This window comes from Crocodylus porosus, unplaced genomic scaffold (assembly GCF_001723895.1).
Source record: "Crocodylus porosus isolate Cpor-Errol unplaced genomic scaffold, CroPor_comp1, whole genome shotgun sequence".
Lineage (NCBI taxonomy): Eukaryota > Metazoa > Chordata > Crocodylia > Crocodylidae > Crocodylus > Crocodylus porosus.
Genome location: NW_017728917.1, coordinates 31,393,851 through 31,417,573, shown reverse-complemented (window position 1 = coordinate 31,417,573; position 23,723 = coordinate 31,393,851). Strand labels below are relative to the sequence as shown.

Below are 23,723 nucleotides of genomic sequence, written 5' to 3'. Positions count from 1 at the left end.
GATGAGCTCCCTGCGAGCCAACAGCCACTCATACCTGGAGAGGAGATGGGTGCCACCAGGCCCAAAGAATCACCAATGATGCAAAGCAACTCAACTAACGGAGGGTTATTACAGCATCTAAGGTGCTCCAATGGTCACAGCGGCCTTAGGACTAACTTGACTTTACTTGCTCTGCCCAGTGTTTCCTGCCTGATCTGTTGCTCTGCTTTATGCTCTGTCCTGTGCTCCTTGCCTAAACTGACACTGTGTTCCCTGCTCCCTTCATAATGTGCTGCTTGTCACAGAGACTGCCCATGCCACTTGTGGCATGCATGTTGCCGGTTGGCCACCCCTGCTATAAAGATTTCAGAGCAGGAGCAGGAGCTTGAAGTAGAGGAAAAGTTATCATCATGGAGTAAAATTATCTATATACAATGTTAAAAATTTCAAATTTAACCTGAAGTGGTGTATTAGAAAGCATACTCAATCTACCTTAACTTTTGATTGAAGAAATGCAAGCAAGCACCAAGTACATACTTATTTAAATTTCACTCATCTTCAGAAGCTGCAGCGAAACTAATAGTCCAAACTCATGGCTGCTTTTATTATATGCAGCATGACAATTAACTTGCAGTTAGAGAAGTTTTGGAATATTCAGGGATATTTGAGAATGTTATAGAAGTTTATGGCATATTTGCTTGATAAAAGCTAGTTTCAGCTAATTTAAGCAACCTTATGATAGTAAAATGAAGGAAACTACATAACGATGAGTTGTTCAGACCTTCAAAATCCAGTCATACTATGTTAGTGGTGTAAATCAGGGGTGGGCAAAATACAGATTTTGCCCACCAACAGATTTGATCCAGCCCATGGTTGGGTGGCCAACAATTTATTGGATCTGGCCCACGTGTGCCCAGTAGCTCAACTCTTAATGCAGTAGCATCAGCTGTGGACCTGGACAGGGCTTCTGTCACAGTGGTTGGGTGGTAGTGTCAGCTGTGGATGCCACCAGCAGGTTCAGAAGCCCTGACACGGAACCTGCCAGTGGTGTCCACAGCTGATGCTGCTGCTTTCCCTGTGCAGCAAAAGTTCCTGCATGGAGCCCCAACCTGGAACCTGCTGGAAGCATCTGCTGCTCTGGGCAGGTGGCAGCATCAGCTGCGGACACCACAGCAAGTTCTGTCAGGGCTCCAGAACCTGCTGACTGTGCCCACAGCTGATGCCACCACCCCATCTGGTTCTGGAGAACTACAGCTCTGGCCAGGTTCTACAGGGAGGGAGGGCGAGACAGGACAGGAAGGATGTGACCTTTGACAGGTTACCAGAATTCATTAAGTGGCCCTCCAGCCAAAATAATTGCCCACCCCTGGTTTAAATGCATCTTCTGATACCTTTGTGCAACTTGGACCTTTAGCTTAAAATTCGTTTGTTGATTTGAACCAGCTTTTTAAAATTCTGCTAAATCTAAATAGAAAATGAGTGTGTACTCAGTCGAACTTAAATAGATGCCTAAAGCCAAGCATGCTTTTAAGGGCTTTCCTAACAAAGGTGTCAGCCAGATGTTGTTAGCTTATGTGGTATTGCTGGAGGGATGTTGTCGCCATGGTGGTCATGGAAATACGTGAGGGGCAAAGACATTTTGCAGGAGGAGAGGGTGAAATCTTTTATCAGATTGACCCATGGTTAGGAGAGATTTTAGACAAGCTTTTGAACACAAAGAGCTCTTCCTTAGGTTTGAAAAAAAAAAATGGTACTCCTTACTTTTCCTGAAGCAGCATTCCTTGTATAAGTAAGGAATATAATTTTTTTATTCAGACCAGAGGAAAAGCACTTTGTGCTCAAAAACTTGTCTTTCCCAACCATGGAGTTGGTCCAATAACAGATATTGGACCCCCCACCCCATAATATCCTTACCTCTCATTAGCTTAGGTAGGCATTTTTATGCATGAAATCTTGCCAACTATTAAGTCAGCCCAATAAAAAGTTATTATTACCTCTCTCAAATCTTGCTTCCACATCTTCTAAGACAGTCACTGAAGCAGGTGCACACATGTAAGACTTCGCTTGTCAAAATTGGGTCTTGTTAAATATCCTGTTTCACAGTCCAGTATATCTGAGTTAATGTCCCACTTTACCAAAGCAGGTACGCGGTTATGGCAAAGTCACTTGCTTATGGATATGTCAAGTGTTTAAGTCCCTGTGAAGACATTTAAGGGCCTGGTCTATATCAAGGGATGGCAGGTCTGGAAAAAAGTGGGGCTTTCTTTGTCTCATCCATCTGCATGTATATGCATACCTCAATACAGCTCTGCACTCATCTCTCTATGCCCACCCTCAAGCCTTCAGGCTCTGTTGTGACTGAAAGCAACCACTGGGGATGAGCCTGGGGCAGTTTATCTTGCTTCATTTGAGGTTTACAGTACATCAGGGGCCATGAGTGGCCAAAGCATTCTTGGCTTCTGTTTTTGCTGTGACCAAGTCTTTGCCTCTATGATGATAAGCCCAAGGTGTTATTGTAAAAATACAAGCTTCTGTTATGAAGGACTTCATGTGGTGCCTATCTTCAAGAAAGGAAGGAAAGAAGATCCGGGAAACTACAGGCCAATCGGTTTGACCTCAATTTCTGGAAATAAACCATTCTTGACAGGCTAACAGAAGGGAACATTCTTAGGGATAGGCAGCACATGTTTTTCATTTCCGTCTATGACTAGGTGATATATCACCTGAACAAAAGGGAAGAGATTAATATCATATATTTGGACTTTAAAAAAGCCTTTGACTTGGTGTCCCATGATATCCTTATGGAAAAACTGGGCAACTACAGCCTCGACTACACTACAGTCTGATAGCTGGGGAACGGGCTCTTGAGGCCAGACCCAGAGAGTGGTAGTTGATGGAACCTAATCAACATGGCACTCAGTGACCAGTGGTGTCCCCCCAAGCTCTGTTCTCAGACCTGTACTCTTTAATGTCTTCATAAATTATCTGGACTCTGGTGTCAGAAGCGGACTGGCCAAGTTCACTGATGACACCAAACTTTGGGGAAGAGTATTCACACTTGAGGATAGGCTGGTGATCCAGGCTGACCTTGATAAGCTTGCAAGGTGGGTGGATGAAAATCTGATGGCATTCAATATAGAGAAATGCAAGGTGCTCCACCTCAGGGGGGAAAAAACCTCACATCACACTTACAGGCTTGGTAATGCTACACTCACTAGCACCATGAACAAAAGAGACTTGGGGGTCATGATTGACCACAAGATGAACATAAGCCACCAATATGATACTGCAGCCAGCAAAGCGAACAAAACTCTGGTTAGCATCTACCAATACATCTCAAGCAAGACTCATGATGTTATCATCCCGCTGTACTTGGCCTTGGTGAGGCCACAGCTGGCCCTAATTCTGGGCTCCACAATTCAGGAAGGACATGGGGAAGCTTGAAAGAGTCCAAAGGAGAGCCATGTGCATGATCAGAAGGCAAGACAACAGGCCTTACGAAGAGAGGCTGAGAGCCACGGGACTCTTCAGCCTGGACAAGCGCAGGTGCTGGGGTCACTTGGTGGCAACCTATAGGTGCTGGGGTCACTTGGTGGCAACCTATAAGTACATCAGGGGTGTGCATCAGGATCTGGGGGAATGCCTGTTCACCCGAGCTCCCCAAGGGATAAGGTCCAACAGTCACAAACTCCTGCAAGATTGTCTTAGGCTGGACATGCAGAAAAAATTCTTTACTGTCCAAGCCCCCCAAGGCCTGGAATAGACTCCTCCAGAGGTGGTGCCAGCACCTACTCTGGAAACTTTTAATAAAGATTTGGATGCTTATCCTGCTGGGATCCTTTGACTCTAGTTGACTTCCTGCCCTTCGGGCAGGGGGATGGACCCGATGATCTTACGATGTCCCTTCCTGCCCTAATGTCTGTGAAAGCTACGACTAGTACTTCCTATGTGAAACATATTAAAAGGATATAATACAATCAGGAAAACTGGTACAGGAACTTCAGTACCCAGTATTGTGTAGTTCTTCAGTTTATAGATTCTTACAAACGTTGTACATGCTGACGGTCAATGGCAAGTCCCCAGTTCTTCTGTTTTTCAAATAAAAGCACCACCTGGTGCACTTTTCCATTATAACTTTTTTAATAGTTTAAAATTTGTAAGTTATAAAAACTATATATTATACACAGGAAAACTACAACTCTGCAGAGATTCACACCTCATTGAATTGACTACGGATAAAATTTTCCCGTGTAATGAGCACCCCCATCTTTAAAACAGGAGTTAAAGATGGCTCAGCACTTTTTCAGACTGGGCCTTGAACTAGAAATACTTGTAATTACAATAACAAACCTAGAGAGCATACATCACAAAATTCAATACCAATTTTTTTCAAATCCTTGTTTGTGATTTAAACAAAATGTCAGTCTAAAATTCTTCACACTGGTTAAAACCAATGGAGCTCAGCCTCTTAGAGAGGTGGGCCAGGGACTTGTGACCCAACTATACCACAAGCCACCTCTCCCCTTCAGTAAGGGAGGTGGGGAGGGCAGTGACTGCCAATACTGCAGGACAGTGAGAGAGGAAAAGAACTTATCCCTGGCTACAAAGAGAATAAGGGGCATTGCACAGGGCGTGGAAGTGGACAGGCTGGCCTGAACTACTTGCTGCTGATCCCTTGTGCCATGGGCTGGATCTAGTCATTTTGGGGCCCAGATGAGGCCTGCAGGCCACACCTTGAGCATCATTAGCTTAAATTAAGAGCCAGTAAAAGTTGTAAAATTGGAGGGGTGAAGGGGTTAACGCACTCAATGTCAGTCTTCTGAACATCAAATCAACTCTCAGTAAAAAGTGGAGAGCTTTTTGTCTGCAGGAAATTAGAGAAATTTGATAATAAACTTTGGTATCAAATAAGAATTTTTTGCATAACTTCAGTCCTCTGACATGTTCTCTACCACTATGGTACTGCGTCTAGGTCAAAAGAAAGAGTTCCTGTTGTGGAAGAAATCAAACTTCACTTTGTGGTTGAATCAGAACTGACAGAGCCAGCTTTTCTTTATTTAGGGCTATACTGTGATCACAGGGAGGACTCCATACAGCAAGAGGAATCACCCACTTGTCTGTTTCAAAGGAATCCTCCTCCTCTCTAAGTTTTCAAGCATTTTTATACTTAAGACAGATAAAGAGAAAAAGAAATACGACATTGGAGAAACTAAAACAAGTTTACTTAATTGGACATCTGTGCATAGGGTAATAAGACATGTAGGATTTCTTATCTCAAAACATGTAATTGAAATAAGCAGTATCAGTACTTCTGGTCTCTGTCTTTTTAGTCAAGTGGGCTAGAAGCCTGACTAAATTTACTCCTACATTCCCTATTTTTTTTCCCAAGTTAGATATTTATAGCCATTAGCCTTTCAACTTCTAGTTTTTCTTTCTCTTTACTTTCTGCTATTTCAACATACAAATTATATACTTTGTCTCTGGTTGATGGGCTATTCCTCATTTGCTTGGCAGCACAGCTTAAGCAACATTATCATAAACACTAGGCATACTCCAATAAAAACAACAAACAATATCAACAAACTATGAATGATGGTGGAGCCTAAGGAACTGAAAATAGAGCTAAACCAAGAACTCAAATTCCAACTATCCGACTCGCATGCAATTTAGCTGCTTCTTTTCAAATATGTTTACTTAAATCCTGGATTTCTTCTGAATTATCGGGATTATAAGCACAACATTCTTTACTTATTAAAGCACAGACTCCTCCTTTGCTGGCTAGTATATAATTTAATGCAACTCAGTTTTGCAATGTCACTTGCCTTATTTCCTTCATTTCTGTATTTATTTTATCAAAATTATCACCAGTAGCCTTAGCAAAATTTTCCAGAGATGCTGCAACTTTCTTTATCTCAGATATAGATAAGCCTGTGCCATAGCTGGGGAACATTATAACCCCAAACCTTTGATTTTCTGTAATTTCGCGAACATTGCAAATTCTTTCTTTAGGTAATAGTAAAGGCACAATACGCCGCAGAGACATAGCACGTTCCTCTCCAACCGGAGGGAAGATTTTTATAGGCCTCATCTCCACACACAAAATAGTGACCAGCTAATGCAGTATATCCACCTGTATTACAGCGTGGGGACATCATCCATTGTGAATAATAGCCTGAAAATTGACCTGCAGGGGAGTAGTTAGATATCCAGGAACCATTAGAAAACTGAGCACCATTCATCTTAAATTCTACCTCGCACTTACTGACTCCTACTGCAACACGAGATCCATTACAGGTCCAACAGAACTTTCCAGGGGTGGCATGAGCTAATCGTACATAGTCAGACCGGTTGTAACTTACAGCCTGCCAAGTGTCATTTACATGAAAATCTGAATAGTGAGGGGCTAACATTTGAGTTGCATTTAAGGGTACCGGTATCATGGGTATTCCTCTGGTAGAATAGATAGGGACGTGACTACATATCCAACAATGAGAGACATTTAAATCTATCCCAATTTGATTAACTAAAGACAAGAACACATTTTCATGAAATGATCTTCTTTGTTGGTGCAGAAGTATAGTTTGGTTTACAGAGTTTCTTATAACTGATGAGTCAAGTTCATATAAGAAGGCCCAAAGAGAAATACTGAGAACTATCCAAATCACGACTAACCACCCCCACCTCGGGAACCAGGAACTAGGTAGAGGCCTTTTTCCTGTCCCGAAGGGCATAGTGGTGTTGTTGGGGCACATCCTCTTCTCTCTGTAGTGCAAATCCTCTTCACTAGTAGGCGCTTGGCTCATTACTGGTCTTGAGCCCTCTTGCTGGCAGGCACTAGGCTTACTACCAGTGCGTGGAGGCTGATTACAAGATTGATATGGAGGAGACTCTGGGTCTAACGGGGCTGATGTTTTCTTACTGTGTGAAGCGTGGATCCATGTCTGGAGTCCTTGACACTTCATTGCAATGTTGGTGGTCACGAGTACTAGGAATTGGCCTTTACAGGGAGGTTCCAGCGATGACTTTCGTTGATGGACTTTTACATGGACCCAGTCTCCAGGCAGGATAGAATGGCATGGCTCATCTTGTTCTTTGCGGAGAGCTGCCTGTACCTGTGAATGAAAAGCCTTAACACACTTCATTAGTGCCTCACAATAGTCTAGAATAGTATCATTGAGTGAATGTATATCGCAAAAGTGGGAGGCAACGGGTGGCGAGCCTCATGGGTCTTCCCATTAGAATTTCACGTGGGTTAAGCCCAGTCCTTCGGTTGGCAGTAAATCTCATACTCATAAGGGCTATGGGAAGTGCATCTGGCCATTTTAGGTGAGTCTCAGCACAAAAATTTGGCCAGTTTATTTTTCAGAATGCCATTTTGGCGTTCTACTTGGCCCGAGGCCTGTGGATGGTATGGGCAATGAAAGTTCTATTGGATCTGCAGGACTTCGCAGACTTCTTTCATCATCTGTCCAGTAAAATGAGTTCCTCTATCAGAGTTTAGGGATAAAGGAATACCAAACCTTGGAATGAAGTCTCTGACCAACTTTTTGCTTACAGTGATGGTGTCAGCTGTTGCAGATGGGTAGGCTTCTACTCATCCAGAAAACATACATACAATAACACAAACATATTCATAAGAACACCCTTTTTGCATTTGAATAAAATCTAATTGTGAATTTACAAATGGTCCTCAAGATGGGGGATGTGCCGCCTTCTTTGTTTTTACAGGCTTTCCCACATTATGGACTTGGCAAATAGGACAGGTGTGGCAGTACTGTTGAGCCACAGTACTCCTGTGGACGTGGGCATGCCCCGGGGGGCAGGTGACGGTTGTTGAGTGATAAGTTGGAAAAGTTGGAGCACACCAATCAAGCTTAACAGCTTCTATCAACCCCCCTTTGCTCACATGTGCCATGCCACGGTGTATGTGAGCAAGATGAGGAAGAAGGACCACTGGGGCCACCAGGTGGCCATCCGGGGAGTGCCACAAATGGTCAGGGTGTAACAAACACCTAGCCAGTCTCCATGTATGTTTCTCTGGTTCTGGAGCCTGATTTGGAGGAGGGCAATGTCATGAAGACTTGCCAGTGCAGACTGGTCAGTTGGAATAGACAAAAACACAGGCGTAGCCTGAGAAGTGGAAATAGCCGCAGCTTTGGCAGCGGAATCTGCCAGATCATTCCTACGTGTAACATCATCATAAGGTTTCTGGTGAGCTTGGCATTTAATAATAGCAACAGCAGAAGGTAATTGTAAAACATTCAACAAGGCATTTACGTATGGACCATTACTAATTGTGGCACCTCCTGAAGTGAGGAAGCGTCTTTGTTTCCAAAGTTGACCATAATTGTGTACAATACCAAAAGCACAGCGAGAATCATATAAATATTAACAGAGGCACCAGAGGCTAGGGTGCAAGCCCTGGTGAGGGCCACAAGCTCGGTAACGTGAGCTGAATACACATTAGGTAAGTGATGGCCTTCTATAACATCATATTGGGAACATACTGCATATCCAGCAACAAGGGAACCTTTTGAGTTTCTTTGACATGATCCATCAACATAGAATACTAGATCTGGATTTTGCAAGGCGTTGTCCTATAGATCAGTGTGGGGCATTGTTAGGTGAGCAGTAACAAAAATGCAATCATGGGGTTTACCATCTGAAGGGGTAGGTAACAGGGAAGCAGGGTTTAAAACAGGGCACCTAGTTAGGGTAACACTTCCAGCAGAGAGAAGCAAGATTTCATACTTAGTTAATCTAGCATTTGAAAGGTGGTTTTTTGTTTTTAGTAAAAGGGCTGCTACAGCATGTGGGACAGCAACAGTAAGGGGAGAACCTAATACAAGGGTGGAGGAAAGCTCAACAGTGACGGCGGCTGCAGCTACAGCACAGAGACATGGGGGAAATCCGGCTGCAACTGGATCAAGAGCAGAGCTATAATAAGCAATGGGACAGTACTTGATTCCATGTGTCTGAGTAAGTACTGCAAGTGCGAATCTGTCTTTTTCATGACAAAAATGAATAAAAGGTTTAGTATAATCAGGAAGGCTTAAGGCAGGAGCTTGCGACAGAGCTTGGTTAATAGAGGCAAAAGTGGCTTCGATCACTGAAGTCCAGGGTAAAGTCTCAGGGGTATTAACAAGAGTCAGATTTTGCAACGGCTTGACTATAGAGGCATAGCCGAGTATCCACTGACAGCAGTAGCCAGCCATGCCTAGGAAAGTACGCATTTGGGACGCAGTAGTTGGTTTAGGGATTTTAAGAATAGCTTCTATTCTGGAAGAGGATAGCAGTTGTTTTCCAGCAGAAATATCATAACCTAAATAGTGAACATGAGGAAGACAAAGTTGTAGCTTTTTTTTAGATGCCTTATGGCCTTGTAGGGCGAGAGGTGAGGAGAGTCACAGAATCAGTTTTATAGGCTTCAAGGGAGGTAGATGCCAAGAACAAATTATCAACATATTGCACAGGCACATAATTTTCTTTAAATATTATGTCAACTAGATCTTTCTTCAGAATTTGAGAAAAAAAGAGGAGGGGATTCAGTATAGGCCTGGGGCAATCACATCCAGGTATACTGAAGTCCTTGATAGCTAAATGCAAAGAGAAACTGGCTGTCAGGGTGTATAGGAATAGAGAAAAATGCAAAACACAAGTCAACAACAGTAAGATAACAAGCATTAGGAGGAATACAAGACAAGATAGTAGCCGGATTTGGTACAACAGGAAAAGTAGGTAAAACTGCAGAATTTACTGCACAAAGGTCTTGTACAAAGCAATAGGTATTCCTTCCAGGTTTTTTTGGCTTTTTGTTTTTACAGGAAGAATAGGTGTATTACAATGGCTCTTAGTCAGTACCATGGGCAGTTATAACAGGGTGTATCCCTTCTTCGGCTTCTGGACATAAAGGGTATTGAGCAACTTTGGGTAAAGGATTAGCTGAGTTTAATCTAATTTTTAAAGGCTGGGCAGTATGGATTTGTTCTACTTCATTAGGATGCTGGGACCAGAGAAATGGAGGGACAGCTTTTATGATTTCTTCTTGCAACACAGAAAGATCAGGGAACTCAGGCTCAGGAGGTGAGTTAGCAGTACTTGCCGCTTTAGCTATCTCATTATCACAGGGGACATGTAAATAAACACCATTAGGAGAGCAATAGATAGTACAGCCGAGTTTACAAAGCAAATCTCTGCCTAATAAATTAACAGGAGAAAAAGTACTAAGGAGAAAGGCATGTTGATCAGAAACAGGACTAAGAGAAACATGTAATGGTTGGGAAACAGGATGAGGAACTATTTGAGTTGAAATTCCTACAGCGTTTACAACAGCAGAGGAGAGGGGAGTTGTGGAAAATTCTTCAGCTCAGAGTAGAGCACCTTGCACAGGTGTCTACTAAACATTTTTGTAGAGATGCCATTTAACATGCAGGAAATGAAGGGATCAACTTGATTAAGTGGGAGAAGCGGGGCTGTGATGATGTTAGTATTCCTCAGGCTGGCATAACAAGAGGCTCCCTGATTCAGGACAGAGAATTGAGTGAGAGGAGATGGTGGTGGGTTAAACGTCATCCCCGGCTGGCCAGTCCGGTGAGGACATTGAGCCTTCCAGTGTCCTGGTTGGCCACAATAATGACAACTGTCATTCTTTTGGGACTGAAATCCTCCTCGTCCCATCCCACGACTATGTTCGCTGGCTCTGAACTGCCCTTGATGGAAACCTTGGTTTCTATCCCTGCCTAAAGTCTGCAACTGTAATAACATTAGCTTAGTTTCCGTGGATTCCTTTGTCTTTTCCTGGCAGGTTGTACAATGATTTGCAACGGTGACTAGTTCTGCAAGTGGCTTAGTCTGCCAACCTACAGCAATTGTGCACAACTGTTCCTGGACTTTAGAAAGAAGCCCGTGGACAAAAGCAGAAGCAACTGCTTCTGGGGCAGTTTCAGCTGCATTTTCAATACCAGAATGTCTTTCAAATACTAGTTTCAAGCGGTCCATGCAGTCTGCTGGGGATTCTCCTTTATTTTGTTTACAATTATGTATTTTGGCCCAGTCAGTTTTCCTGGGGCAAATTTTAAGCAAGGAGGCGTCTTCAGGCATCTGCTAAGTGATCTCCAATTCCAGGGTCTTGAGTAGCCAAGTAGCCTGTGCGATGATGCGGTTGCGGACCTCAGAGAGCAGAATACTTCTCATTAATTGGTTCAAATCTGCCAATGTTGGATTATAACAATGGATTACAGTGTCTAATTCATCTTTAAATTTTTGGGGTTCCTCTCTGTTGGGAAATTGTTTAACAAGGTTTAGGAGATCTCCTGGGGTCCAGGGGACAGGGACTGTGATTGTAGTTTCTCCATTTGGACCTTGCCCTGGAAGTTGGCATGAAGGCATAAGCTGAGCCTTTTTAGATTTAAGGGTACTAGACCTTAAACAAGAGGAGGGGGTTGAGATTTCAGGAGACAGATGCCATGCCTCCTGTGGGCGTGGGCATGCCCCGGGGGGCAGGTGACGGTTGTTGAGTGATAGCTTCCTGGTGAGGTGGGCTAATCCTGCTGTTATTTGTGGATAAAGTTGTTTTGGTGCTGATGGTACTGTTGATGGGAGGCCCTCTTCTGGTGCACTTTTCTGTTTTAGTTCCTTTATCTGAGATTTCAGTTTCTTTTGGGTGTCCTTAAGACTCTGAACTTGAGATTCTTGATGTCTTTTGAAAGCTTCTTCATATTAAATCAAAAAATGTGTCCCACTGAGTCTGTGGTATATTACTACCTCTTAACTCAAGGTCTCTGCAGAGATGAACAATTTTACTTAAATCAAATGTTCCCTCCAGGGGAAACTGCTGGCTAAAATCATCTCTGGTATACCAATTCCATTTGTCTAGAAACTTACAACTTTTATGGCCATAGTGTGTGCACATGTACAATGCTGGAGTCCCTTTTGGCAGAGCCAGTATGTCTTTAGACTCTCCGCTCCCCATATCTTTATACTCAATTCACACAGGTCTTTCATACAAGAATGCCTTATTCAGGGTGTCCGGACAGGTTGAGAGATTTGGAAGCAGCACAGAGATGCTGTGGCTAATGTCCAAAGACAAGACTCCACTGCAATAACAGCACACAATGCAGTCACTCATGGTTAGACACGGCTCATTCATGAGGGTGGGGAGAGGGTAAACCTGTCCACTGGGTCTCAAGGTTCCAGTTGAGCCCCCTTGCATTCAAAACTGCACTTCCAGACAGCCTTGGGGTGGCTGAAACCAACCTTAGTCTCAGACCTGGTCAGTGGCTCATATTTCTCAATTCATACACGGGAATTTCTGCGTTGAGGCACGAGGTTCAAGAGCATTTCTTTAGTCTCAGCCTTGGTCAACACTTACCGTGGAAAACACTCGTACTCTAAGAGTTTCCACCTTACACCTTACTCTTGAAGAGCACACAGAACTAAATCTGTTGTCTTTGGGGCGGCTGCACAAGGTTTCCACTCCTGGCTTCAGAGAGACCTCATAGTTTTTTTTTACAGAACTTAATTCACACGGGGAAATACCTTCATTGACAACAGCAACACAGAGTCTTCAACCTTGACTCTTTCTACTCACAGTTACTACTCATACAGTGGGTTTGACAGTTCTGGCAAAAAAACCCCAGTTCGGATAGGGTGAGCCTCAAGCAGTGAATCAGGAAGACACAGAGACAGCCTCTCACTGAAAGGCCCCAGTAGAGATTTCAAAATGTCTCTTACCTTGGTTTGGCACCAGGGCTTCAGTGAAGAGGTGTCTGTGTCCCAGCTGATCACTCCAGGCGTCTCTATCCAAGTCACAGCACCAAATTGTGGAAGAAATCAAACTTCACTTTGTGGTTGAATCAGAACTGACAGAGCCAGCTTTTCTTTATTTAGGGCTATACTGTGATCACAGGAAGAATTCCATACAGCAAGGGGAATCACCCACTTGTCTGTTTCAAAGGAATCCTCCTCCTCTCTAAGTTTTCAAGCATTTTTATACTTAGGACAGATAAAGAGAAAAAAAATACGACCTTGGAGAAACCAAAACAAGTTTACTTAATTGGACATCTGTGCACAGGGTAATAAAACATGCAGGATTTCTTATCTCAAAACATGTAACTGAAATAAGCAGCATCAGCACTTCTGGTCTCTGTCTGCTTTTTTAGTCAAGTAGGCCAGAAGCCCGACTAAATTTACACCTACACTGTCAGAGGGACACCATCACAAATCTCCATCTCTGATGCAACTGCACTACCCACTTCCCAAAATCATGGTAAATTTCCCAACAGGATAATTGCACCCACAGGTAATTCACTCAAATCATGTTCCCACATGTCAACATCTGATTTTAGAAAACTTTATTGATCTTTTTTCCAAAATGTATCTATTATAGTATTGAGTCTATGTTCCATACCAATTTAACCTTAGTTAAGCATCTTTTAGAACCCCCCTCCCTGCCCCACTTCCATAAACTACCTATAAAAGAAATTTTACTCTAGTCCACCACAAACAAAAAGGGAATCCAGTCCAAAATGAAGGAACTCAGAAATAGTTTAAATAAACTCTACTTTTCCTTTTGGTCTAAGTTGTTAAGTTACGTTGTACACCCTTCAGAGAGATGACTTTGTCCTCTTAGTGCCATGGAAGCATAATGTTAATGTTACATTTATTCAACTTGGGAAATGTCTATATTTTTTGCTGCAGAATGACACCAGCGAGATGGTAAATTATTTTCTTTTTAGAGATGGTGCTCTTTTGGTTTTGAGACTAAAACATTTTCTCAGTCTTTCCTCTACAGCATGTCTGGCAATTCTGTGTGTGTGCAAGTATAAACAAGCCAGCAGACACTGATACCTCTGTGAAATTTTCCTACGTAGAGAGAGCAACAGACAACTGTAAGCTATTTGAACACAAAGATCAGTTTATTTACCAATGCACAGCGAATACAAAACTCAATTAGGATGTCTTCCTTAGCCATCCTTTCGTCATTTTATACATTTTCCTCATACTGTAAGTCACTGACTTCTTCAGCCCTAAGAAAAACAAGAAAAAGAAAAAAGAGAGACTGAAATATTTAACTCATACCACTTTAAGCAGGTTTTTTTTAATAAGTATTTCACCAGAAAAGTGACTCAACTCTGTTTGTATAGTTATAACAAATCAGTAACTTTCTTGACATTTATGATATAGCAGTTTATGGAAGTTGATGGTGCATAAGATGCACAACATAGATGGAACAGATAAGGATTATATTATTCACAACAGCAGTGTAACTGTTTACCCTTAAGTGTTTCTGATGTTAGCAAGAATCAGTAACTAGTATAGCAAAGTTTTGATAAATATTGTATATATACACCCACATCTCAAAAAGACACACACTTTAAACTTGGCATAGGTGGAAGTTTTGGCTGTGCAAGTGGACCAAGTTGCACTATCATTCCTAGTACTGATAAAGATCCTTGTACTGCTAACATAAGCAGTGTTTGTATTACAGATTTTTGTTGAATTGCTGTTCCCCTCCACATTTTGCTGAGTGTGAGAATACGTTAGCATGGGAGTATATAACAAAGACATTAAGAAAGCAGGTAAGAAATGCAGAAGAACACCTGAGAAAGCAAGGCAGAGCACAAGACGGTCACCACAAGGAAGTCAGAGCAGAGAACGGAGTGCTGGATACCAAGTCCAACTAGTGATATTTTATTAGCTATTGAGGCAAACAGCGAAGAGCACTAGGACCTGCAGGTAATGCCAGGTCTTGTTTCTAGTCCGGAAGATCTGCAAACAAAATTATACGAGGAGGTGGGACCAGAGTACACCCAACGAACAGACCAGAATCTAGCGAAGCAAAAAGCTGTGCACAACATATGCACTGTATTATTACATAATTATTAGACACAGTAGACAAATGTACACTTGACAAACAGAATGCTACTGCACAGTTAAAAACTATCACGGACATGCACAAAGGAAATAATTTAAAGCTAAGCATTCAATCTTTTTTTGCACTCTTTGCTTTGTGTTCTTAAATACCATTAACACAGATATAGCCACTCTGATTCTCAAAATGAGAATCAACGTATTAGTAGATACTGAAAGTTAGATGATAGGCTATTTTTGATGTCAGCATGATTCTGTGACTGCATGCAGTTACTAGAGAGTTTGTTATTCTGAGATTGTGTTTTCTGGAGTACCATAAAGTTTGCCCAGTAGCACCCAGGAACAACCACCACATTCCAGAATCCCAGTGTGCTAGACACGATAGGGATGCCCGTACTCTACATATTAAAATAACCTAACACATGACCCTGATGACTGCCACTCAAACAAGAAACATTTCCATATTCTGTGATTCCAGGAAGGTCAATGTACTATCAATATAAGAAAAGCATGTTGATGGAAACATCAGCAGTGAAACAGTTAATATGTGCTTGCAGGAGTCCTGTACAGTGTTGGCACTGCAGGCAGCAAAGACTGCCTATTGTATCTGAGCCAACTAATAGTCTCCTGCAGCAGCTGAACGTTAAAAGATTTTTCTAATATCCTCTTTGCAGTGAACACTCAACTGAACCCCACCCACTATAGCCTTGAATCTAGACTCTTATGTAATAAGATGCCATTTTTGTTTTAAAGTTCTTGCCCAAACTCATCATGCTACAAAACAGAACATGGGTTCTTGTACACAGCCAATTCCTTAAAGCAGCCCGTGGGGGGAGGGGGAAATGAGTCACATCTGTAGTAAAAGTTAATGGTTGCAATTATAGCTCAGTTTCAGAATCCAAACAGAGATTCTTGAGTACTTGGACAACATGAAAATGTCTTTAAACTTAGAGCTATGAATCCACAACTACTTGTTAGTTCCCTCTCTTTTCTCTTCAGTTTAGATTTTTCTGCCATATAATACATAACAATGGTTTAATGTAGACAGAGAATAAGACTACTAAATTTGGGGAAATTAGGTAAGTAGAGATTGCATCTGTTATTGGTCATTAAAGATGTCGCCATGCCACTTTTTGAAATCTGGCAAATGTATTTGGGCTAATACTTACAACATTCCACCTTTCTACACTTTCCCTGAAGTTATGCTGAAGGTAGTATGTGGTCAAGCATGTATTCTGACTTGAATAAAAGCTAAGGAAGGGCTTAACTACAATCTTGAACAACGTTACTTTGATTTGTAATGTTTTATTACTAAGCCCCTATCAAAATTCTTACAGACTTGACTGTACTGTCTCATAAATCTATACCCCACTGGTTCAAATGCTGTCATTATAACGTTCAGTGTTATTTCAGATCAGGTTTCCAAACTCATAAATATCAAAACAAAACTGCTACTTGGGAGCAGCTAAATATGAAAACTTCCAGAATTCTTAATCACACAGGAGGAAAAATAAATCAAATGATGGTGCCATCTCTAATAGGAAACAGACCAGAAATCTCACCACAGATTTTAGAAATTACACAGGCATATTTTCAAAAGCTAAGTAAGTCATTTAACAACAAACAAGAACACAGCATTTGAGCTCAATTTTAAAACCAAGCTGGCAAAGAAAAATGAAAGGAAACCCTCTTAGCTGGGTTGAAATACTTTGTTATAACTGGATTCTGCCAAATAATGTTTGGAAACAGTGTACCCTCTTAATAATGACCTTCATCCCAGAATTATTTTACTTCAACAGCAGGGTGCAGACTAGCTTGTTCTAGACAGGAATTGTGGGTTTTTCAAAGTAGCAAGATTTGAACAGAAATCACAGTAATCATTTAATTATTACTCAAAAGGTTTTGGAATACTTACATCTTTTATATTCTCAGAAATACTAGTTACTGGCTTGCATAAACATAGCAATAAGAAAAAAAAAGAACAAAAATGCTTTACAAAAGGTACTGTGGATAAATGGGTGGGAAGCTTTAAATTACCAATTCAATGAAATATGCGAGTTCTCCTTTATTTTTGCCAATACCATATATTGTGGAAGGGACACTTAGAGGATAAGTAGATATATAAAAATGAGAATTCATAAATATTTTTAAGCCTCTACTAGCTCAAAGCTTTGCTAGGAAAATTTAGGAGTACTTAAGAGAGTTTGGGAAGAAAAAGCGTTACATACAGCCAATATTAGTTGACAAATTTAAATTCAGGTTCAGTTTGGGCTCTAAAACACATTTGCTGTACTATTAAAATTACAGAGAGGCCAGAACCTGTCTGTACTGTACTTAAAACATCTCTAAATAAGGAAACTAGTTTGGTGGTCAAAGGTAAAACAAGCAGGAATTGCTACTTGTTAAATATTAAATAAAACGGACATTTTTCTGAAGCACAGCATCAGTGTAGTTAGTGCCTCCTGGTGGCAAATCTTTTACATCTTATGAAACTGAAATTGGATCAAGGTTGCTTTTAGAAGATACTACAAGCTTTCAAACTGATATAACCTACATAAAGATTTCATGAACCACTTACAAGGAAGAAAGCAGTTCTAAGAAAAATTATTTTATTAATAATTAATTCTAAGCAATGAAAACCCATTATCTCCTTGCTGAGCTCCTGAAGGAGTCATCTAGGTCTATCCAAATGTAAATATTTATTCCATCCATTTATTACATTAAAGGCTGTCATGTCGAGCAGTCAAAATTTAGGAAATGCCCAATGACAAACTTAATATGATCCCCTGCTATATGTGCACTGTGTTACATAATCAAACCCATTCCCTCCCCCCCCTGCCTCCCCCACAAGACCCCTCTCATTCAGCACATTAGACTAAGAGTGATCCAGTGATGAATCACTAGTGTCAGAAAGGAAGTTATTTGAAGGACCATTTTCTCTGACGCTGGAAAGCATATAAAGAGTGAGACAGAGAACTGCAGGAAGAGAAAGCGTGATCAAGGTTTAAATCAGTGATTATCACCCAGGGTGCCATTCAATACTAGCATTGTTAGGTGTTGCTACCTGCCACTGGGTTTTTGGTTGTAGCCGTCTGTATTGGTCTAAGGAAACAGGAAGGCAAGGTCTTTGGGTAAATGTGATATCTTTTATTAGACCAACTGAGTAGTTGGAAAAAAGTTCTTTGCAAGAGTTTTTGGGTGCAATCACCCTTCTTCAGGCATAGGAAGACTGCTATTCTGAGACTCCAATGGTGCATCCACACATGAAAGCACATGCACTTGCAGCAGCTCAAACAGAAGTGGTGCAAATTTGAGCTGGGGCAAATTTGAGCTTGGACATGCACTTTGTTGTGGGGCAAACTGTGGCACTTGGGGCAAAATAACCCTGCCTTGCTCCTCCCAGATCTGTAGCTAGGAGGAGCTAGAGCCCAGGGTCAGCACCTGTACTGTCCCCAGCAGTATAAAAAGCTGCCCTGTCTTAGCCCCATCAGTACAAAAAGCTGCTCTGTCAAGTAGCTCAGGGCTACTCGCTCTCAGGAGCTTCTGGGGCCCAGCCAATTGGTACCTGGGGACACTACCCCTTGTGCCAGCTGGACTGGTGAAGCAGCCTTGCGAGTTCTCTGCATCCTCTACCCACTGCAGCAGTCTGGTAGTGGGGGCTACTGCCTGGATATGGCCTGCTGTGCACCTGCCAGACCCAGATGAGGCATTTGCCACTCTGGGCCACCTCCCAGTGGGCTGTGGCTTCAGAGCTGGCCTTTGCGCAGCAATACTGCCATGTGTGCCCCCTGCCTGGACATCTGGGAAAATACTGCCCAGAAGATGTTCCGGGTGTGGTGGCCTGCTTTGAACCATCAAAGCATATATTCCTGGCTGCAAAAACATTCTGACCAGCCATATTCTTTCCAAGTTTTTTGCCAGAGAAAAATTGCTCTATATTGTTTTTCCAGTCCACAAACCGGTGAAGGTAAGAGCTAGCATTTTCTGAGGGGTGCTTTTAGTCTAACAAGGGTTAAAACCCTTGAATAGATAGCTGAATACTACTCTTGAGGACAGGATTCTATCCTAGCTTCTGGCCACAGCATTCCCGGTGAACTCATGCATTTATTTTAAACTGAGCTTCACATGCAGCCTCCAGAAAAACCTTTACAGACCTTCACAGGCACCCCAGAAGAAAAAAAAGTGTGTGTATGGGGGTGGGGCACACAATGTGAGGCAGTTGAAACAGATGCACATAAAGCTGGAGTGCTCATGACTGACAGTTGACAGGATTGTGCTCTAACACATGAAGGATTACAAAGTTCTTGGCACTGAGAATCCAAGCATCCAAAAATTTACACATTTCATTTTGGCTGGAATTTTTCTCTGCCTCAATTTCCCAGCTGTAATGTGCGAATAACACCACCCAATTTCACAGGGATGTTAAAGATAAATCCAGTAATGTAATGTTCATGAAAAACACACACTGTACTGAGAACACCACAATAAATCGGTGCAACAAAAGGCTCTAACAAGGTACCCTAGCCAGTCCAGGCCCAGGAGAGGTATATATGAACACAGAGCCTGGGAAATAAGCAGGAAGAATTGGAAGTCCTCACACAGTCAAAAAACTATGATATGATTGGAATAACAGAGACTTGGTGGAATAGTGCACATGACTGGAGTACCATCATGGATGGGTACAAACTATTCAGGAAGGACAGGCTGGGGAGAAGAGGAGTAGCAGCAGCATTTTATCTAAAACAGCAGTATGATTATTCAGAGCTCCACTACCAAACTGGAGATAGACCTGCTGAAAGTCTCTGGGCTAAGGTTGTTATACACATAGAACTTTTTTTTAACCTATTGCTTTTAATCTTATGTATTTTCTTGAGTTTTGCATTGTCTTAAGAAACTCCATTTTATATTGCTCTGTAGCTCAAAATAAGTGTTCAACCTTTGTATGCTGTATGTGTGACAGAATGGATGAGAGTGTGTCTGTGAAAAAGCAAAGCATCAGCTTGTGACTGGCTGAAGAATGCAGACAGACTGAAGACAAAAACAAGAAGAATCCACCCAGAACAGCAGGAGAACAATGGCAATAAACCTTCAAGGAATACAGCAAAAGCCCAGAGAACTGGGTGAACTGGCGAGGCTATAAAAGATGGAGTGAGACATATTGACTTTGGGCCTAGTTCTGCATGTCATTCTGGAGCACTGGTTCAGCTGATGAGATGGACTGGCAGGAGCCTGGCTCCCTACTTGTGATCATCTTGGCTGGCCACTAAGTTTCATAGATTTCATAGACATTAGGGCTGGAAGGGACCTTGGAAGATCGAGTCCAGCCCCCTGCTCCAGGGGCAGGAAGTCAGCAGGAGTCATAGGATCCCAGCAAGATAAGCATCCAATTTGCTCTTGAAAGTGTTCAACGTTGGTGCTTGAACCACCTCCGCTGGCAGGCTGTTCCAGACCTTGGGGGTTCAGACAGTGAAGAAATTCTTCCTTATGTCCAGCCTAAAACGGTCTTGCAGTAGTTTATGACCATTCAACCTCATCATCCCTTGGGGCACTCTGGTGAGAAAATGTTCCCCCAGATACTGGTGATCACCCCTGATAAACTTATAGGTGGTCATCAGATCACCACTGAGCCTGCACTTTTCCAGGATAAAGAGCCCCATGGCTCTCAGCCTGATGTCGTAAGGTCTGTTTTCCTGACCTCTGATCATGTGCGTGGCTCTTCTCTGGACTCTCTCTTCTCCACATCCTTTTTGAATTGCAGAGCCCAAAACTGGATGCAGTACTCCAGCTGCGGCCTCACCAAGGCCAAGTACAAGAGGAGAGTGACATCCTGGGATTTGCCTGAGAATCATCTATGAATGCAAGCCAGTATTTTGGTTGCTTTACTAGCTGCAGCATCGCACTGCACGCTCATGTTCATCTTGTGGTCAATGATGACCCCCAAGTCTCTTTCTTCCGTAGTGCTAGCCACTGTAGCACTGCTGAGCCTATAAGGATGCTGCAGGTTTTTCCTCCCAAGGTGGAGAACCTTGCATTTTTCGGTGTTAAACACCATCAGGTTCTCATCCACCCATTTGCTGAGCCTGTCCAGGTCAGCCTGGATCACCCGCCTGTTTTCTGGTGTGGATGCTTTGCCCCAAAGTTTGGTGTCATCGTCAAACTTGGACGGTCCGCTTCTGACTCCAATGTCCACGTAAGTTGATCTAAGTACTGATAATGTATACCAATGCAGAACAGAAATTGAGGTATAAATGTGGTGTGTGTGTGTGTGTGTATATATTAAGTGCTTAAATCAATAAATGTGGCATCTTGCCATATTCTCCCTTATAAGGTCACACTTGTGATTTAAGCAATCGGCAATTTGTGTAACGAGATCAGAGGGGAAAGCAAGAAAGGTAATGTTATGGTGGGCATCTGCTATAGTCCCCCCGACCAGGAGAATGAGGTAGATAAGGCTTTCATCAGACAACTAGTGGAAGTTTCCAGATCACAGGCCCTGGGTCTCATGAGGATCTTCAGTCACTCTGACATGTTGGGAGGGCAATACAGCAGTGCACAGGCAATCTAGGAACTTTCTGGAGAGTGTTCCTGGTACAAATGTCAGAGAGTAATTAGAGGCCGTGCTCTTCCTGACCTGATGCTCACAGAGAGGAATTGATGGGGATGTAGAAGTGGATGGCACTCTGGGAAGCAGCAACCATGAGATGATCTAGTTCAGGATCCTGACAAAAGGAAGAAAGGAGAGCAGCACAGTATGGACCTTGGATTTCAGAAAAAAAGACTTTGACTCCCTCAGGGAACTGATGGGCAGGGTGCCTTGAAAGACCAGTCTGAAAGGGAAAAGGAGTCCAGGACAGCTGGTTGTATTTTAAAGAAACCTTACTGAGGACACAGGAACAAACCATCTCAATGTGCAGGAAGAATAGTAAGTGTGGCAGGCAACCAGCTTGGCTTATCAGGGAACTCTTCAGTGAGCTTAAACACAAATAGGAAGCTTACAAGAAGTGAAAGCTTGAACAAATGACTAGAGAGGAGTAAAAGTGAGTGTTGCTTAGGCATGCAGGGATGAAATCAGGAAAGCCAAAGCAGCACAACTGCAGTTACAGATAGCAAGGCACATGAAGGGGTTTCTGCAAGTATGTCAGCAACAAATGGAAGATCAGGGAAAGTGTGGGGTAAGCACCTACTGACAGATGAGGAGGAAAAGGTTGAAGTCCTCAATGTCTTTTCCACCTTGGTCATCACAGGCAAGGTCAGTTCCCAGACTACTGCACCAGGCAGCACAGTTTGGGCAGAAGGCAAGCAGCCCTCAGTGGTAAAAGAACAGTTTAGGGACTATATAAAAAATCTGGATGCGTAGAAGTCCATGGGACCAGAGGGGATGCACTGGAGGGTCAAAGGGAGTTGGCTGATGTGATTGCAGAGCTGCCGGCCATGATTTCATGGCAATTGGGAGCAGTCCCAGACAACTGGAAAAGAGCAAATATAGTGCCCATCATTCAGAAAGGAAGGAGGGAAAATCCAGGGAACTACAGACCCTTCAGGCTCACCTGGAAAAATGATGGAGCAGGTCCTCAAGAAATCTATTTCTAAGCACCTGAAGAAGGAAGTGATCAGGAACAGTCAGGATGGATTCACCAAGGGCAAATTATGCCTGACCAAACTGATTGCCTTCTATGAGATCACTAGCTCTATGGATGTGGGGACACCAGTGGACCGTATGTACATGGCTTGAGCAAGGCCTTTGATACCATCTCCCATAGCATTCTTGCAAACAAGGGAATTATGTGTTGGATGGACTGTAAGGTGGTCAGAAAGCTGGCTGGATCATCAAGCTCAACAGGTACCGATCCATAGTTTGAGATCTAGTTGGCAGCAATTATCAACTGGAGTGCCACAGGGGCCAGTCCTGGGGCCAGTTTTGTTCAATATTTTTGTTAACGATCTGGAAGATGGGATGGAGTGTACCCTCAGCAAGTTTGCAGATGACACCAAGCTGGGTGGAGCAGTAGATATGCTGGAAGGTAGGGCTAGGATTCAGAGTGACCTATACGAATTGGAAGATCGGGCCAAAGGAAATCTCATGAGGTTCATAAGGGCACATGCAAAGTCCTGCATACTTAGGATGGAACAGTCTCGTTCACTGACTGCTGCAGACTTGGGACCAACTGGCTAAGCAGCAGCTCTGCAGAAAAGGAATTAGGGTTTACCGTGGATAACAAACTGGATACAAGTCAACTACGTGCCCTTGTTGCCAGGAAAGGTAACAGCATGCTGGGCTGCGTTAGTAGAAGCGTTGACAGCAGATCAAGGGAAATAATTCCCTCTATTCTGCACGTGATGCCACATCTAGAGTATTATGTGAGAGCAACAAAAATAGTTACGGGGTTGGAGCACATGACTTATGAAGAGAAGCTGAGGCTTATTTAGTCTGCAGAAGAGAAGACTGAGGGGGGATTTAACAGCAGCCTTCAGCTACCTGAAGGGTGGTTCCAAAGAGGATGGAACTACTGTTCTCAGTGGCAGCAGATATCAGAACAATTGGCTATCCCAATGCCTGCTGGTTCCTCCCGACTAGTTTGTAGCAGGCCATTAGATCCCCCCTCAGCCTTCTCTTATGGAGGCTGAACAGGTTCAGGTCCCGTAGCCTCTCCTCGTAGGGCCTGCCCTGCTGCCCCCTGATCATAAGAGTGGCCCTCCTCTGAACCCTCTCCATGTTGTCCACATCCCTCTTGACGTGCAGCGTCCGGAACTCCAACTGCAGCCTGACCGGTGCTGCACAGAAGGGGAGAATCGCCTCCTTGGACCTGCTCGAGATACATCTGTGGATGCATGACAAGGTGTGGTTGCCCTTCCTAACTGCATCCCCACACTGC

At 43.0% G+C, this 23,723-nt stretch overlaps 1 protein-coding gene across 4 annotated transcripts in view; it reads right to left on the bottom strand.

Annotated features, from left to right (window-relative positions):
• Positions 1-4,204: 4,204 nt before the first annotated feature.
• TAMM41 (TAM41 mitochondrial translocator assembly and maintenance homolog) overlaps positions 4,205-23,723 on the bottom strand; it is a 63,723-nt gene continuing 44,204 nt past the window's right edge. For 3 of the 4 annotated variants that reach the window (XM_019537023.1, XM_019537026.1, XM_019537027.1), the window contains one exon: positions 13,873-14,006. In XM_019537023.1, coding sequence (XP_019392568.1) covers positions 13,930-14,006 — 77 coding nt within the window. In that variant the 3' untranslated portion in view covers positions 13,873-13,929. Of the gene's footprint in view, positions 4,294-13,872; positions 14,007-23,723 lie in introns of those variants that run through there. The other variant, XM_019537024.1, reaches the window with a different exon arrangement.